We start from the raw sequence: 20,267 nt of genomic DNA on the forward strand, positions 1-20,267 counted from the left end.
TCAACAGTGATCACAAAACAGCTTTCAGGTACTATATTGAAGATGGAACAGCTATTAATAATATGGATGGAAAATCAGATTCAGAAGCGAGTGCCCCTGAGTCTAATGACTATTCAAGCAAAAGCAACAAGTATTTATGAAGATATTACGGATAAGTATGGCGAACGCCAAGCGAAGTTCGTGGAAAGCAATGGGTGTTTTAATAGGTTCAGGCATCATGCTCGTTTCCCCAATGTTAAAGTATGCAAAGTCACCAGTGCTGATTCTGCAGAGGCAGAGAAACTTTGTGATGTGTTGGAAAAAAGTATTGATGAAGGCAGCTATTCAACGCAGCAAATTTTTAACGTTGACGAGACTGCTCTGTATTGGAAAAGATTGCCGGATTGAACATACATTGCTAAAAAGGAAAATACAATGTCAGGTTTCAAGGCATCAAAAGATAGGGCCACGCTCTTGCTTGCGGCTAATGCAGCAGAAGATTACAGATTAAAACCCTTCTTGTGTACCATTCTGAAAATCCTCATGCATTTAAGGGCATCAATAAAGCTACCCTACCCATGCATTTCCGATCGAACCAGAGAGCATGAATAACAATATCTCTCTTTGAGGATTGGTTTAAATGCTGCTTCATTCCCGAGGTTGAAAAATATAGTAAAGACAATGACGTTTCTTTTAAGATTTTGCTTCTATTAGATAATGCTCCTGGATATCTTTTGCATATAGATGATTTCAATTCAAACGTGAGAGTCGTATTTCCACCGCCAAACACGACTTCACTCATCCAACCTATGGATCAGGGTGTTATTTTGAATTTAAAAGCATACTATTTAAGCACATTTGCTCAGGCATTGTCTGCAGTAGACGATGAGAGACTTTTGGAAATCTTACAATATTTACCACGGGCATCTTAAACATTAATAAGGCCTGGGCAGAAATTACTAAAAGTTGTTTAAATGGTACATGGAAGAAAATATGCTCACTGCACGTAAAAGGCTTCAAAGGATTTGAAAAAGAAGAATCATATGAAGAGGTTACAAATAAGGTTGTAAAGGTTGCAGAGCTACTTCAGTTGGAGGTTGATGCCAAAGATGTAGAGGACTTAATAGAGGAAGGAGAGAAGGAATTATCTAACAAAGAACTTATTGACTTGGAGGCAGTGATAGTGAAAGAAAAAAATGCTGACAAAGCTCAAGATGAACCAAATGAGGAGCCGAGACACTACATCACCAGAGAGATGGCAATGACATTTTGTGAAATTTCATCGGCAATGGTGAGGTTTGAGATGGATCCTGACAGCAATTAAAAGTTAACAGGGAGTGAATGATATGCTTGCTTGATACAAAGAAATCTGTGATGAAAAGAAAAAAGCAAACATCCAGTCATCCATTAATAAGTTCTTTCATAAGGTTGCACGGCCAACCCCTTCTTCTCCGCAGCGGCGTTCTTATCAGCTGAAGACATCTATTCTGGCAACGATGCTCGAGAGGTAAAACTTACTGACGTTATGCCAGTCTCCTCTCTTTTTTTGTAATTTCGAAATTTTTTAAATTGCACACTTTTGTAATTTTTTTGCGTATGAGATAAATTTATTGAATAAATACAATAAATAATTCTATTTACATGTTTATCAAACATTTCTTTTTTGATTCAACCAATTCAACGAGCACAGTTGCGAGTGCTGCACAAGCATGGGGGAAATTCCGACTTACGTAGCGTTCTCAGAATGCAACCCTTACGTAAGTCGGGGAGTTCCTGTGTGTATATATATATATATATATATTGGAATTATGTCTAATGACAATTAGATTTAAATATTAAATTTTTAAATAGCATAAATGAGAGTATTATCTCCTACATTAATGCTATTGTACAGTGACAATTAGACATTATACGTGCATGGGTTATGTATGTACTTAACTTATTTATCCATTATTACTTCTTAAAATTATGGTACTACTTGGGAGCATCAAGTTTGTATTGGCCCCAACCAACCCACTAGTTATATACAAATCTAGCCCTGGTATGGATAGCCTTATATATAAATATATAACAGATACATATAAAAACAACAAAATTAATGTAAAATTAAAGAAGTTAGACTTTTAGAGAAATTTACATTAATTTTGTTGTTTTTATATACATCTATGTTATATATTTATATATAAGGCTATCCATACCAGGGCTAGGTTTATATATAACTAGCAGGTTGGTTGGGGTCACTACAAATTTGATGCTTCCAGGTAGTACAGTAATTTTAAAATGCAATAATGTATAAATAAGTTAAATATATATATATTTAACTTATGACAAATATATATATATTTAACTTATTTGTTAACTTGCAATTAGTGTAAAAGAATTGTGTAGCACAACAGCAACAAATTTCCCATCTTAATATTTTTATCATTTCTTGAAAATGAAATAAGGAATGAATTCCTCTACACAGCAACTAAAGCACATCTTGTAAGATGCTACATGTCATTATTCAAAGGTAATTTAACTGACTGTAAAGACTGAAATTTGAAATGTTACTTCTGCAATTCTAAAAGAAGTTTGAACAGACACACTAGGATTTTTTATCTTTATCTTTCTTTTCTTCTTTCTTTTCTTCTTTCTTTCCTTTAGGTGTTGATTCTATGTTTGCTAAATTACCCATGGCATTACGAATAGCTTCACTCTGAGGATCTACACCAGGTAAGTTCTGCAACACACTTTGCAGAAATTCAGGATCTTCCATTACTTCAGTATAATCTTCATCTTCCTCCTATAATATACATATGATGAATTATATCAAAATACACTGAATAAAATAAACACAACATATCTTAAAGAAAATGCATAAGAGGTGGTGCAAGAGAAATAAACACCGATTGTAGATTTCTCAATAAAGGTGAAAGTCCCAAATCTTTGGAATGTGATAAGTAAAAAAGGTAAACTGCGGCCATTATCAACTGACTGCAGGACGGACGCCGCCTCAGCAATTTATGTTTAGGGAAAATGGACCGTAATCTGCTACGCTGGTCCAGTGCGGGTTGGCAGATCGACCATATTTAGCACTCAAAGGCTTGATTACCGGTCTACTCAAAGAGCGTGTGCTATTTCACTCGTGCTCCTGACCACTCGGCTACGGAGGCTGGCAGAATGTGGTAGTTGCACCTTTTTCAGAAAATAAATCACACAGCCTTAGCTGGTATAATATACAATCTCTACATTGCAGAAATATTATATATAATATAGGCTTATATATTTCATTCATAACTCTCTTTTTGATCTGCAGCAACTCTTTATAATGCAAACTTCCTAACTAGAGTATGACTGTTGAGTACTGCAGTCAGTAGCCATATTTGTTCTAGGGAAATTCTGAACAAGTTATCTATTGTACACCACATTCATGCATAAGGTTTAGTAGATTATTTATTCCATTAAACCGAAAAAGAAGGGGACATGGGAAAATTGAATTGAGTTTTTCAAAAAAATGAAGAAAGTTTAAGTTGAGTAAAAAGCAAAGATTCTCCATTGTAAATCCAGATAGTTGGCACCAAGGGTTACTATTCCACTATGGCCTGGAATCCAGCAAAAGATAAATATTTTGCTTCTTCAGTTTAATTCATATGTGTTTTAATAAAGGATGGTGGGTGAACATGTATTTTCACATTCCCCATGTTCAATTCAGCTTTAACCACAAGATTCAGAGTTAATCGAGGCTTACAGTGCATTTTGTGAATCAGCATATGGTTCAGATTATATGAGAAACAGGATATTTTATAGGGCATGCTTGATAGCATATAAAACTCACTCAGCAATCCATAAGATGGAAGCTTCTTTAGAATACCCTAATGCCAACCATGATCAGAAGCCTTAGAAATTTTAACTTCCCAGATATTGACTGAAAATTGTGGGTTGGCATTTCACACACTAGCAAGACCTCTGTGGATTTATTGGATGATTATTTTCTACAGAATTATATCTCGAGAGGCATCAGGGGGAATAATACTCTTCATCTGGTTATCAGCAGTGAGTATGCATGCATTAAAAATCTGCAGATAAAGGAACCACTTGGTGGCAGTGATTACAGTGTACTGATGTGGGATTTACTTAAAGATGTAACTACCATCAGGGGTAAAAGGAAGGGTTTTTTCTTTCATAGAGTTGACTACAGTGGTCTTAAGACAGTTTTTAAATTCTATACAGTGGGACCAACTGATGACATTACCAACAGTAAATTCTAAATGGGAAGCATTCAAGGAAATAATCTTGGAAGCTACTATTATTTTTGTTCCAACAAAGAAATTCTGTTCAAGGTTTAGGCCTAAATAGATGTCAGATGAACTGTTGAGATGTGGCAGTGAAGAAAAATGCATGGGATGCATATAAAGTATCAGGAAACACAGAAACCTATAGTAGATACGAGCTAGTCTGTGATCAAGTCACAAAGGAGGTTAAGCAAGCGAAGGCTGATTATGAGAAATCTCTGGCAAAGGATGCAAAGACTTCTTTACTTATGTAAACTCTAGAAAGAAGAGGATGAATCAGATTGGTCCACTTGATATCGATGATTCAATTGTTGATGATTCTGCTCAGGTAGCTGACAAACTGAATGAGTATTTTGCATCTAGATTTACACATGAGGAGTTCTGTAGAGAAGTGGAGGCAAGAAGCTTATCAAACTGTAACAGTGAGCTAAATGATTTTGTAATAACTGAGAGCAGCAAAGTGGTGGAGAAATTATTGTAGTTAAACATAAGAAAGGCACCTGAGGTGGATGGGATCTATCGTTATAATAATTGAGGCAGCAAAGGAACTGACTTAGGCAGCTAGAGTTTGATGCCACCCATTTTAATTCCTTCGATGGCATTCACCCTACCCCACTCTTCAAACTCTCATAGACACCCATTCACACGCTAAGTTGGTGACTAATTTCTTGACACACTCTGCACCTAGCACACACAAGACATCCCCATTGGGCTAGGTCATGTCCTGTTCCAGAAAGTCTGAAAACATTTCACAAATTGCACATTTTTTTAGGCTCTAATGCATTGGCTACTTTGTGCACGTTGCTTTGCTGCTCTAGTCTGGGGCATGATTTTATTTAAATACAACTTAATTAATTAACAATGAAAATTAATAAGGTTAATAAATTTAATTGATGAATTGACAATACTACACTAAGCTAAAGCAGTTATTATATATAGTGTTGGCTAAGGTAAAGAAAGCCTGCACGAGAAGCATGCAAAAGTTCGATGAAATTTACCGGTAACAGTACTTTGCCATAACAGCATTTGTATTGTTGCTTGTTTTGGTAAAAAGACGGTGGGTGTTATCAGTCTAGAGTAGAAGTTGAATCCCACAGGAGCTTGAAACCCTCCCAAAGTGGGGGGTAACCTGACCTTTTTTTTCTTTAGAATAACTAATTAAATCACAAGCAGTCATATTGGAAGTTCTGGCGTCGTAAAAAATTTTTGTAATGTAGTTTCACTTGTAAACTTTTTCGAAGTTTTCCATGCTTGTCGTGTGGGCTTTCTTTGCCTTTTTTTTTTTTTTTCTTAATAAACAATTTATCTACTAATCCACCAGTGATTCTAAAGGTCAGGTTACCCCCCTCCACTTTGGGAGGGTTTCAGTCTCCCGTGGGATTCAATTTCTACTCCTGACCGATAACACCCACCGTCTGTTTATCAAGCGAGCAACAATACAAATGCCATTACGGCAAAGTACTTTTACTGGTAAATTTCAATGAACTTTTGCATGCTTCTCGTGCAGGCTTTCTTTACCTTCACCATAGCTTTGACTGTAGATACAAAGTAATGGAGTAAAGAGAGACACTAACAACTTCTTTATGTTTTATGCCTAGAAATGTTTATTTTTAATTTTTACTAGAATTAATTTTTTTAAATAAAAGGTAAAAAACAGAGCATTTTTAAATATATATATATATACACACACACACGCACATACACACAGACAATTCCAGTTATTTAGGACACATCGGGACTAGTGCATTTTGGGCCAATTAAGCAGTTGCCCCAATTATACGAAGTTTTATGTAAATAGTTAAAATACAGTGGACCATGCTTTACGATTGATTCTCTGTACGATCAAATCATGTTACGATGGACCCACCATAGTCAAGTACGTTCACTATACGATACGTAGTAAGCGCCGGTCATTGTGATCTTGTTTGTGAATTGAATTTTAATTCTATTAAACTGTGATTCTAATAAGCGAAAATAGGAGGATTATCCACAGGCTATAAAAGTAAAGATATATTAAGCACAAATTTACACTTTATTACTTTACCAATTAAAAAATGAACGATACATGAAAATCTGAATATTTTCCACAGGTTAGCAAAATAAAAATAAATTTACACTTATGTGCATAGCTTAATTAATACATACTTTAATATGTGCATACTATCCAGATGATATTTCTGTTCACCGATACTTTGGGGGAAGGGTTAAAATTTAAAACAGTAAAAAAGATAAGCAATCAATAACAAAGAACACAGCCCGCACAAATTGCAACTAACACAATAGGCGCAAGTGAGAATGAAGTAACAAGTTACGAAGCTTAAAAAACAGGAATGAAGAGAAGATTCTGAAAATTTATTTATGTTTTTTATATGATTGAAGATTAACACATTTCACCATAATAATGTAAAAACCCACAGAATTCCAGCTGTAAGTATTATCACAAATTCAATAAAATTGAGTTTACTATCTGTTTATAATAGATTGCACTAACAGAAAAGCCCAATAAACTGGAAACTGCTAATTGTTTTTATTGTTTTATGGTTATGACCCCCAGAAATCCAACCAGACCATGTGGTATGGTTGGAGACAATCATAGTAATCTCAAGTGCTGCAGTCTCCTGCCCCGATTAAACAGCACGTTGTCCCAATTAAGCAGAGAAAACCCTGGCTATTTTCTCGATTAGGTTATGTTCTTTAAGATTTGTCCCAGATAAATGGCTGTCCTGATTAACCGGTAAAATATACATATATATATATATATTTTTTTTTTAATTTAAAAAATACATTTACATATTTAAAAACAGACAAAATTACTGGTCAGAACAGATTAACGCCATCAGAGATGATTTAATATTACATTTGCCTGAGAATATACAAATATTTATTTAATTCAATAGATATAGCATAAAATGGAGGTGAATATCTGTAACCTACAAAGAAGATCGTGAAGAACACAGTTTATTAACTGATTTCACACAAATTGAATGTTCCAAAGGTTATTTACTGCAAGAAGATATACAATGTTTCCGACAACAAATGTTTTCCAATAAATCAATGATGATTTATTGGAAAATCAAATTATGGATGACAGAGAAATCATGTGTTCCATGATGTAAACATGTGGATCTAAATATGAAAAAGATGAGATTGGATTAAATCCAGAACCAAAAAATTTCTCACACGGACACAGCTTTACATTACACTGAACAACGATGTGTCAGCGATGTGATGTTTATAAAAAAAGTGGAGACAATGCTGTAAAACATCACATATGATCATCTAAAAATATAAAAATTTCTGATCTTATGTAAATGAATGTATGTGATATATTATAAGTGAAAATAAAATGCTTAAGGTACATACATATGTATACCTTTTAATGCTTCCTTGACTTTTTTGACTGCCCAACCAGCTACTGTTCCCGATCACATCGGGAGGGCTTCTACTTCAATAGCAAAAATGGTGGAAGGGCACCTGACAGGTTCTCTCTCACACAATTTCTGTATGAGACCACACAAAAAAAAAAAAAAAAAAAAAAAAACACCACATACCTCAGAAACTACTGCAGCAGGCATTTGACTGTACTTAGGAAGCCAGAAAAATTTCAGATTTTTAATTACAGATTGTGGGAACATCATTTTCAAGGGTGACCTGTCAAATGACCTACCACTGCTGATGGGTTAATAAGGATCAATAAGAAAAATGGGAGAAATATAAATGGAGAGAGAGAGAATGAAAACCAATTTGAAACCTATATTTTTATAAAAATAGCACCATCAGACTAATGCTTTATTGCATGTGGTCATAATTAGAATAAAGTGTCACTATGACATTTTGATTAGACCTAAATTTAAACAATCTATAAGTTTTAACAGAGCATTTTTCTTTAAATCATTCTAAATACACCTTCTCAATGCAATTTTTACATTGAGAAGGTGCTGATTGTTATTTTAATGACATTGTAATTGCTGCAATCAGTATGAGATTTATGCTACATTAATTTATTTCTATATATTTTTTACTATATAGTAATGGGTTAATAAAATTAACACATTACCATAAAATAATATTTCATCTTTTGAGCCATAGCACCTAGAGTTTCCCCAAAACAGCAATGCCTTTGCAATTAGTTCAAATGCACTGATGTTCCAATACACTCCATTTTAATTATTTAACTATTTATAGTTAAAGGTTTTGAAAAATAAGAAGAGGAAAAAACTATGGACTAATTCTTATATTTTTCACAATCAGTTCTTCTGAATTTGACACTTGAGATGAACTGAGAAGACTCATGGCAAAGAACAAAATACAAGGGATGCAAATAAATTATCGGGTGATGCAGAAGCCTAAATTTGTTGGAAACTACCTTACAATTAAACCACAAAAGAGATTAGACAAGCTAAGGTCGATTACAAAAAAATCTCTACAAAGAATGCAAAGTAAAGTGTTTCAAAGGCATTCCTACTCCTATTTAAGTGTATCCCATCCCTGCTTCTACAGGGATGAGATACACTTAAATAGAAAGGGTGCAAGAATATTTGCTGATGCTATCGAGGCAGTGTTATGTGGGGCGGAAAACTGCTAGCTTGGGGGGAGACAAAAACTAATAGATTAACAGTAGCCACTGGCAGAGGTAAAAGAGATTCTTGCACTGCTTCTATTGGAATGAGCAGAAGCCTGAAAACGAAGATGCAGGATGTCATTGCGGTACAAGTAAACACATGGGTTGTGTTAGGGTAGCTAAGAATAGAAACAGGTGCATGTATACTTGCGTGTACACCAATGCTAGGAGTTTAATAAATAAATTTGATGAATTTGAGGTATTGCTCAAAACATCAAAGGCAGATATTGTTGGGATTTCAGAGACGTGGTGTCACACAGATATAAGGAATGCAGAACTGCAATTTGGGGAGTACAACGTCTACAGAAAGGATAGACAGGATAAGAAGGGAGAAGGGGTTATGCTATTAGTAAAAAACACAAAATCCAAGGAAGTGAAGCCAGTCGACATCGCTGGACAGTGCAGTGTCGAGTCAGTTTGGTGTGACATAAGCATTGGGAGATCAAAATTGAGAGTAGGAGTGTGCTATAGGCCTACTGACTCTGATGAGTATAATAAGAAACTGTACATGGAAATAGAGTGGGCCAGTAAATCAGAGAGTCTTATAATGGGGGATTTTAATTTCCCAGATATTAACTGGAATTTGGGGGCTAGTCACTCACACACTAGCAAGGCTTTTGTGAATTTATTGGATGATTGTTTTCTACATCAGCATGTTTGGGAGGCAACTAGAGAGAGTAATACTCTTGATTTGATTATCAGTAGTGATTCTTCATGCATTAAGAATCTGCAGATAAATGAACCACTAGGGGGCAGTGATCACAGTGTGCTGAACTGGGATTTACTCAAAGAGGTAACTACCATTAGGGGTAAAGGGAAGGGTTATTGCTTTCGTACAGGCGACTACGATGGACTGAGACAGTATTTAAATTCTATACAGTGGGGCCAACTGATGATGTTACCAACAGCAAATTCAAAAATGGGAAGCATTCAAAGAACTTATCTTGGAAGCTACTAGGCTTTACATACCAACTAAGAAATATTGTTCAAGGTTTAAGCCTAAATGGATGTCAGATGAACTAATGAGACATATGGCAGAGAAGAAAAATGCATGGGATACATACAAATTAACACGTGACACAGAAGCCTATGATAGATACAAGTTGATCTGTAACCAAGTTACAAAGGAGGTTAGGCAGGTAAAGGCAGATTACGAGAAATCTTTGGCAAGGGATGCAAAGAAAAACAGCAAAGAGTTCTTTACTTATGTAAACTCTAGAAGGAAGGGGATGAATCAGCTTCGTCCACTTGATATCGATGGGTCAACTGTTGATGATCCTGCTCAGGTAGCTAACAAACTAAATGAATATTTTTGCATCGACATTCACACATGAGGAGTTATTCAGCGAGGGGAATGCCAGAGGTGTATTCAACTCGGGCAGTAAGCTAGAGAACCTTGTAATAACTGAGAGTAAAGTGGAGGAGAAATTGTTGAAGATAAACACAAGAAAGGCATCTGGGGTGGATGGGATCTATCCAGTTATATTAAAGGAGGCAGCAAAGGAAGTAAGCAAATCCTTAGCCATAATTATGAGAGCTTCCTTGGACTCAGGGGAGGTACTCACAGACTGGAGATGTGCAAATGTGACCCCAATTCACAAAGGAGGATCAAAGGCTGACACAAGTAATTATAGACCTGTGAGTTTAACTTCTGTTCCAGGAAAATTAATGGAGGCACTGGTTAAAGAAGCACTGCAGGGTCATCTAGACAAGACTTCAGTTATAGCTCGGAGACAGCATGGTTTTGTTACGGGGAAGTCTTGCCTGACCAATTTGATTGGATACTATGATGCAGTCACAAAAGAACTGGATGCAGCAAATAACTTTGATATTATATACTTGGATCTAAGAAAGGCTTTTGATACTGTTGCACATTGAAGACTGCTGCACAAATTGGAGCAGTGTGGCATTGGAGGTAAATTGCTGCTATGGATAAAGGGGTGGTTGAGGGGGAGAAGACAAAGAGTGGTAATCAATGGACACTGCTCATCGTGGACTAATTTTATTAGTGGACTCCCTCAGGGTTCAGTGTTGGGTCCATTATTCTTTTCTGTATTTATAAATGATATTGATGATGGTACATCAAGCTTAATGTCCAAGTTTGCAGACGATACAAAGGTTGGCAGGGCTGTCAAGGACACTATAGACACTATGCTGCTGCAACAGGATCTGGAAAGGTTGAGCAGATGGGCTGAGAGGTGGCAAATGAAGTTTAACATTGACAAATGTAAAGTACTACATATGGGAAACAGCAACCCCAGAGCAACGTATCAATTCTGTGGTACTACATTGACAGTGGTAGAGAATGAAAGGGACCTAGGGGTGGTTGTGCAGGCAGATATGAAGTTCTCTGGGCAGTGCAGACGGGCTGCAAGAGCAGCTCATGGTGTATTGTCAATGATATACAGGAATTTTTCTAGCAGGGATAAGGAGGTGATTATTCCCTTGTATAAGGCAATGGTCAGGCCACATCTAGAGTACTGTATACAGGTCTGGAGGGCTCATTTCAAGAAGGATGTAGAGCTGCTGGAACGAGTACAGAGAAGGGCAACAAGATTAGTGAATGGAACAAAGGGGTGCTCTTACGAAGAAAGGCTTAAGTTTTGCAAATTACAGTGTCTGGAGACTAGGCACCACTAGGTGATCTGATAGAGGTGTATAAATGGTTTGAGCATGCTCAATGCTGATGGGATTCTTCCTCTTGCTCAGAATAATCACCTGAGAGGGCATAAATTCAAATTGAGGAAAGACAGACGTAGAATAGATGTGCGGAAATTTGCCTTTAGCCAGCGGGTGGTTGGTTGGTGGAACAGACTTCCATCCCTTGTCATGGAAGTTGATAGCCTAAATAAGTTTAAGGCTCAGGTGGACAGGTATTTCGAACGACCAGAGCGGTGAAGTGGAAGTGGGGTTTTTTTTTTTTTTTTTTTTTTCGCCGATGCTGCATAAGCTTGCTTTCTTGCATCAAATGCCTCTACTAATGCTAATGCTTGCTAATTTCCCCTGATTCCTTTGAAACACTAGAAGTAAGAGGATATATCACATTGGTCTACTAGATATGAATGGTTTAACTGTTGATGAGCCTGCTCAGAATTTTAGCAAACTGAATATATATTTTGCATCTGCATTCACACAAGGAATTTTTTAGGAGTAGGAATGTCAGAAGTTTATCAAATTCTAACAGGGAGCTAAATGATATTGTGATGACTGAGAGGAAAGTTCAGGAGAAATTGAATCTAAACACAAAAGAAGTACCTGGAATAAATGGGATCTATCCAGACTTTTAGCCATAATAACAGGAGCATCCTTGGATTTGGGGGAGAACCCTATGGACTGGAAATGTTTAAAATGTATCCCCAATTCACAAAGGGAGATCAATGGGTGGCATGAGTAATTAAAGACCTGTTAAGGTTAAAGATCTTGACTTCTGTTCCAGGGAAAATAGCAGTCACTTGATAAAGAAATAATGCAGGACCATCTAGACGGGATTACAGTTATAATCCAGTCACAGGATGTATTTGTTAAAGGGCAATCTTGTCTGACCAATCTGAAAGGATATGATGCAATAACAAAAGAAATGGATAGAAAAAATAATTCTGATATACTATACTTAGATTTCAGAAAAGCTTTTAATACTGTGGCACATAAAAGACTGCTGTACAAATTGGAGGTTAAGTTACTGCTATGCATAAAGGGATAGTTAACTAAGAGAACACAGAGCAGTTTGGACACTGCTCTCATTGGAATACTGTGATTAGTAGAGTTCACAGGGGTTCAATGCTGGTACCAATGCTATTTTCTATAATTAATGATACCGACAAAGTAATATCAGGCTTAATAAATTTGGGTTATGAAAAGGCTTATGATATTATGGTTGGCATATGGTTAATGACAGTAATCAGGGTATATTACTGTAAGGTGTAAAAAAAATTAGCAGCCTGACTGAGGAGTAGAAAGTGAAACTGAACATTGAGAAATGAAAGGTGTACTGCACATGGGCAACAGTAATCCTAGAATAACATACTGTTTGGTACCACACACACACAGGATAATTGAGAATGAAAAAGACCTGGGAATAATTATACAGCCAGACATGAAGTTGTCTGAGCAGTGCAGACCAACTACTAGGATAGCATGGGGTTTGTCGAGGGTACACAAGAATTTTGTCAGCAGGGAGGAGGAGGTGATTATCCCATTGTATAAGGCAATGGTAGGATACATCTGGATTACTGCATACAGGTCTGGAAGACTCATTTTATCAAGGATGTGGATCTGCTGGAATGAGTGCAGGGAAGAGCAATGAGATTAGTGAGGAGAAACAAAAGGGTGCTCTTACCAAGAAAGGTTTCAGTTCTGCAAATTGCAGAATTTGGCAACTAGACACCTACAAGGACATTTGATTGAGACATTTTAGGCTTTGGATTTAGTAAGCGCAATGCTCATAGTATCCTTCCTCTTGCTCTGACTACAAATGAGAGGGCAGAAAGGGAAAGTGAGGAAGGATGGCTGCAGGGACAGACATGCGAAACTTGCCTTCAACTACTGGGTAGTTAACTGTTGGAAGAAACTTCCATATGGTGTTGTGGAAGTAGGTAGTTTTAATAAATTCAAGGCAGAACTACATAAACTATTAAAGGATATGAACAGGTGATGTGGGAATGGTTTTTGTTTTGTTTTTTTGTGAGTGATGCTCTATAAGCTTGCTTTCTTGCATTATTTTTCACTATTAATACTACAATATTTCCCCTTAAAAGAATAGCATTGGACCGAAAACTGGCAAAAAAAAAACATCCACATGGATATTGAAGAACATACTTCGATGTTTCACTGAAGGTAAAAAAAAAAAAAAAAAAAAAAAACGTGTAGACAAGAGCACAACATAACTTCAACAGTGGCAAATGACACAGTAGAACTCTCCACACTTTGGTAGTCGTTTTATGTTACATATAAATGTTATGCCAGAATGCTTAGGTATACACTAAGTCTTAAGATGTAATGAAAAGAAAAGTTTCCCAAAAGGAGTTATAACACTACTTCACTGCTTTATTAGAACATTGTGTAATCTCCCATAGCAAATGATGATCTATGAATTTTTCTAGTGTTTGTCTCAAAAGCCTTTTAACGCATTCACTGCTTCATTACTCAAATATGCATAATTGAGTTTTAATCCACTTAAAGGGAAAACCACCCTAATTTTTCAATTTTTTCTTCCAATTTGACAGATGAAAAACTGGATATTTTTGTGAGCTACCTTTGTTGGTGGCTGCCTAATTCAGTCATAGAAGAAAGCCCAAAAATGTCTTCACCGTTTCCAAACCAGAATGATTCAATCCTATGGTTTTCAATCACTGGTCAGAAAGATCATCAATCAGTAAAGCCAGCAGCGTAAATTTTGAGGGCAGAGTCTCAATGTTACTGAATTTATGACTACTGAAAATTAAAATTATTTTGTTCTTGTCAATTTTACTCTCTAAAGGTGGCTTTTTTTATAAAGTTGTGAAAGTTGATCAAAATCTGAAAATCAAATTTATGGTATTGAAAATTCTCATAAGACCGAAACCTCATAAATTGGGAAATTATTGCAGACGTATTTGATTGACTGAGAAATTCTCAAATTTTAAAAATCTTACCTTCTTCTGAGATTTTTCATCAGTATCCATAGGTGTGAGTTCTTCTTCTTTCTGGTTACTTTCTTCTATTAATTTACAAAAAAAAAAAAAAAAAAGTTTTGGATTAAATGTTTTGGATGATAATATTATATACATCAACTATCATACTCTAATTATAATTTATGTAGTCTAAAACAATGTTTCTTGAAGAGCATTACATTACATACAACTTTTTAAGAAAAGTGACTATGTGACTACTCCTTATACAAGGTTATTTAAGAGTAGAGTAGTGACTTTACATATAATACAAAAGCAGGAAAAAATTGAGCGCAAATTTAACAGAAATTTCAGAGCATCTAATAATGAGATAAGAATAATTTTGCAGCAATACACTGATGGAAAAAAAATTAAGGTAAATGCTAACATAACTTTCAGAAAACATTTTGTAAATTTTAATGGCAAGAGCAGCACAAAAATTCAGTTTAGATTTGAATTTAAAACTTGAATTTATTAGTGACAACACATTAAGATACAGCTACAGCATAGCTGACAACTTTTGAAAAGCTGGAGATCAAGTATTTGTAGGAGAGAGGAAAACAAGAGATTTATCAAAAAAGGCATTTTTTTTTTTTTATACCCACACTATACTAGAAAATAAATTTCACTAACAAATTACACATTTTACATTAAAATACAGCCATAAGATTGTTTTGCAGTACAGTACGCTTTAAACATTAGCTTACCTAACATTTTCTGTGAATTTCTGTCTGGATTGTCAGAAATTGATTGATTGTTTCAAGAAAGATACTGTAGCAGACTTGGTAGCTCTCACTTCCCTTTAACCCCATCAGGGGTACAGGAAAGGGTTTTTCCTTTTGTGAAGATGTTGTTGAAGTTAAACATAAGGAAGACACCTGGGTGGATGAGATTTATCTAGTTATATTAAAGGAGGCAGCAAAGGAAGTAAGCAGGCCCTTATAAATTATCAGGAAACACAGAAACCCATGGCAGATATAAGAGTCTGTAATCAAGTCACAAAGGAGGTTAGGCAAGCAAAGGCAGATTAAGAGAAATCTTTGGAAAATTATGCAAAGTAAAAATAGCAAAGACTTCTTTACTTATATAAACTCTAGAAGGAAGGGGATGATCAGGTTGGTCCACTTGATATTGATGATTCAATTGTTGATGATCCTGCTCAGTTAGCAGACAAACTGAATGATTATTTTGCATCTACATTCACACATGAGAAATTCTATAGGGAAGTGGAGTGAGAAGCTTATTAAGCTCTAACAGGGGGCTAAATGATTTTGTAATAACTGAGCATAAAGTGGAGGAGTAATTGTTGAAGTTAAACATAAGAAAGACACCTGGGATCTATCCAGTTATATTAAAGGAGGCAGCAAAGGAAGTAAGCAAACCCTTAGCCATAATCATGAGAGCATCCTTGGACTCGGGGGTGGTCGCCACGGACTGGAGATGTGGAAATGTATCCCCAATCACAAAGGGAGATCAAAGGGTGACATGGGTAATTACAGACCTTTTTAACTTCTGTTCTAGAGAAATAATGGATCACTGCATAAAGAATAATTGCAGGATCGTCTAGACAAGACTACAGTAATAATTCAGACACAGCATGGGTTTGTTTAGGGGAAGTCTTGTCTGACCAATTCGATTGGATATTATGATTTGGCCACAAAGGAACTGGATGGAAACAATTTTGATATCATATACTTGGATTTCAGGAAAGTTTTTGATACTGTTGCACATGGAAGCCTACTGTACAAATTGGAACAGTATGGCAATAAGGGCAAGTTGCTACAATGGATAAAAGGATGGTCGAGTGGGAGAAGACAGAGTGATAGTAATCAATGGATATTGCTCTTCATGGACTAATCTTATTAGTGGAGTACCCCAGGATTCTGTGTTGGGCCCATTGTTGTTTTGTATATTTATCAACAATATTACTGAAGGTATATGAGGCTTAATCTCAATTGAACAAAAACTTTGTAGATATGCCAATATGGGAAAATCATTATAGTAACCTCCTAAAGGAAAGGCGATCTCAAATATCAGAACATTGCTACCCCTCAACTAGTAGATAAAGGGAAGATTGAAATTACGAAACCCCAAGTACTTGACTATGCAAAACTAATGAACAAAACATCTCCATGTAAATATGGACCACCAAGTCTAATTGATCTGATAGCACAGCTGATTAACAAATGTGTACAGCTGAGAAAAAAAAATAAGAATGGAAAGTAAGCTATATTTGATCCATATATAAAAAAGGAAATAAGCAGGATCTTGGGAACTATAGAGGCTTAAGTGTAAACTGCACTATGTTTAGGCTGTACTCTAAGGCAGTGCTACGCAAAGTGTGGGCCACAGACTGGTGCTAGTCTGAGAATGTTTGTTAACGCATTAGAAATTGGTCGTGGACACTACAGGTCTTTGAAAATTCATCCGTTACCAGTCCGCAAGTTGTATTTTACAAAAGTACCGGTCTGCGACGGATTTAAAATAAAAGAAATGGGTCCTTCATCACATAATTTGAGAAGCATTGCTCTAAGGTACTTCAGCTAAAATTATGAGAGGAGGCAAAAGATAAGCAAAGAACAAAGTGGATTTAATCAGTTCACTTATGTGTAGTCAATTTGTTTATTCTGCAACAACTAGTGGAGAAAAGGAAAGCAAAGAATCAAGATACCTACTATGCCTTCACTGATTTAGAAAAGGCTTATGACTCTGTGCCAAGAAAGGAATTATGGAAAGATCTTCAGAATATGTCAATTGATCCAGAGCTTGTAGTACAGATAAGGGAATTATATGCCAATAACGTGGCATATATTAAAGTTGCGAATGCTCTTTCTAACCCAGCAAAGGTACTTCAGCCAATCTATCAAACAAAGGGGCTGAGAAGACAAGGATTTAGTTTTCTACTTCTATTGTTTAATGTTTTCTGGGAATGTGCCTTACAAAAATGGAAAAGAAGTTGTGGAATGGGAGTACCAATTAATGATAGATATCTTTGGAATCTTAATTTGGCTGATTATCACGTCATCACTGCTCAAGAAGCTTATGATTTAGAATACATGTTAAAGAAACTGCATCTAACATATAATCAATGGGGGCCTCAATATCAATTTTGCAAAAACAGAATACCTCAGCACAGCAGAACATCCAGATGAATTGGAAGTTACACAATTATCCATCTAAAAACTTTTGACTTTTTCACTTGACATACGAATTCATCAAAGTAGGAAGATTCTTAGTGCCTTCAATACTATCTGCTGGGACAACAATATCTCCCTTAAAACTAAAAAACATATCGGACAGCCATTAGTGGAATCGGTACTTTGCTATGACTGTGAGGTGTGGACATTGAAAGAGTGGGACAAAAAAGAAGCCTTGGGCCTTAGAGATGAACCAACTGCATCGGAGTGCTGGAGTTTCTAGGATAGAGAGGATTACAAAAGAGGAAATAAGACATATGCACGCAGAGAAAGATATTATAGAACAAATAGAAAAGAGGAGATTAAAATGGTTTGGACATCATCTCCCATGAATGAAGGGAGATGGCCTAAAAGAATTTATGAGTGAACACCACCACAAGGCAAGAGAAGACGAGGACACCCTAGAAAAACATGGAACGAAGATGCACTATCTATCATGAGAGAGAGATATATCTGAAAGTTGAGAACACCCAGTCCGGCGAATTTGGAAAATGGGAACAACAAGGCAACGATTTGCCATATCAAGTTGAACATAGATATTATGTTCCCTGGAACAGAAGTCAAGCTAACAGGTCTTTAATTACTCATGTCACCCCTCTGACCCCACTTTGTGATTTGGGGATACATTTGCACTACACCACTCCATAGGGTTTGCCTCTGAATCCAAAGATGCTCTTGTAATTATGCCTAAAGATTTGCTTTTTTTTTTTTTTTTTTTTGCTGCCTCTGTCAATATAACTGGAAAGATCCCATGCACTTCAGAGACTTCTTTTATGTTTAACTTCAACAATTTCTCCTGAGCTTGCCTCTCAGGCATTACAGTATCATTCAGCTCCTTGTCGAAATTAATGCACTTTTGGTATCTATCCCTATCCCTAAAAAATTGTTCAAGTGTGAAAATACTTATTTAGTTTGTCAGCAACCTGACCAGAATCATCAACAGCCAAACCATTCATATCTAGTGGACCAATATGATTCATTCCCTTCCTTCTCATGTTTACCTAAGTATAGAAGTTTTTGCTACTTATCATTGCATTCTTTCCCAGAGTAACCTGCCTTAAGTTACCTAATCACCTCAGTGACTTTATTAGACTAGTTTATATCTACTGTAGGCATCTGTATTACCTGATAATTTATATGCAATCCCATACTTTTTTCTTCTCTGCCACAAGTATCATGAGTTTATCTGACATACATTTATGTCCAAGCCTTAAACAGTATTTCTCAGTTTGTATACAAAGCCTATTAGCTTCTACAACTAAGACCCGGAATGCTTTCCACCTAGAATTAGTAATTTCATCAGATGGTCCCACTGCATAAAATTTAAAAACTATTTAAGAGCACTGTAGTCATCTTTACAAAAGCAAAAGCTCTTTCCCCAGCCTTTGACACTAGTTGCATTTTTTTGTAAATCCCACACTGCCACTTAGTGAGCCTTTTATTTGCAGATTCTTAATGCAGAAAGGGTCGCTGCTATTAATTAGATCAAGAATATTGCTTTCTCTTCTTACCTCTCTAACATGCTGATGCAGAAAAGAATTATCCAATAAATCCACAAAAGTCTTGCTGCTATCATCATCATCAGCCATTTTCAATCCACTGCAGGATCATTGAAGGCCTCTCCAGCAACTTTCCAGTTCCTTCTGTTTTGTACAATGGCCATCCATTTGCTACCCACAAACTCATGAATTATCTGTCCATCTCCGCTGTTCTCTTCCAGGTTTTCTTCTAGCTCCTCTTGAGTACCATTCAGTTATTTTCTTAGTCCATTTGTCATCTTGTCTTCATACTGTGTCCTGCACAAGACCATTTTAGTTCTTTAGTTTTGATTTACTTGAGTTTGCTGCCTAATCCACGCGTTCCTCTTCTTATCTAACAGTCTGATTCCCAATATAATTTGTTCCATTCTTCGTTGTGTAGTTCTCAGCTTCTCTTCCATTCTTTTGGTGTTATACATTGGTTCATTATTTTACGTTTCAGATAAATTGAGATATTGCTCCTCAGTATGGGACTATATTTCCTGAATGCTATCCATCCAAAATTTATTCTTCTCTTGACTTCAGCCATTTATCATTATTACAGCTAATGACTTGTCACCTTTTCAATTACTGCTCCTTCAATTATTTATATCCCTTTGTGTGGCATACTTGTTCATTACTTTTGTTTTAGCCATATTCACCTTTAGTCCAAAATCCTTACCAACTCTGCATAACTGATTAAGATTTTCCTCTGTGGTCATAAGCCTCTAATTCTTTGGGATCGTGGGTTATGACCACAATGTCATCTGCAAATTGTAAATGGTTTAGGTACTCTCCATTCACATTGACTCCGTTCTGCAATCAGTCTAATCTTCTGAAAGCTTCCTCAAGGGCAGCAGTAAACAACTTCGGAAATATTGTCTCTTTGTCGAACTCCTTTCCCAATTTTAAATTTGCTACTGTCTTTGTCTAGTCTAATAAAGAAGGTAATGTTCTCATATATTTTCTTCAAAAATCATAATATATGGGGTGTATGGAGTTAAATGGAGTTAAATTCCTTTTCATAATCCACA

At 36.1% G+C, this 20,267-nt stretch overlaps 1 protein-coding gene across 2 annotated transcripts in view; it reads right to left on the reverse strand.

Annotated features, from left to right (window-relative positions):
- Nucleotides 1-2,449: 2,449 nt before the first annotated feature.
- Rpn10 (regulatory particle non-ATPase 10) overlaps nucleotides 2,450-20,267 on the reverse strand; it is a 267,771-nt gene continuing 249,953 nt past the window's right edge. For both annotated transcript variants that reach the window (XM_090385019.1, XM_090385020.1), the window contains 2 exons: nucleotides 14,505-14,569; nucleotides 2,450-2,764 (listed from right to left, as the gene is read on the reverse strand). In XM_090385019.1, the coding sequence (XP_090241145.1) occupies nucleotides 2,567-2,764; nucleotides 14,505-14,569 (263 nt within the window). In that variant the 3' untranslated portion in view covers nucleotides 2,450-2,566. The remainder of the gene's footprint in view (nucleotides 2,765-14,504; nucleotides 14,570-20,267) is intronic.

The sequence above is a fragment of the Mastigoproctus giganteus genome, chromosome 11, assembly GCF_048544385.1.
Source record: "Mastigoproctus giganteus isolate SK-2022 chromosome 11, ASM4854438v1, whole genome shotgun sequence".
Classification (NCBI taxonomy): Eukaryota; Metazoa; Arthropoda; class Arachnida; order Uropygi; family Thelyphonidae; genus Mastigoproctus; species Mastigoproctus giganteus.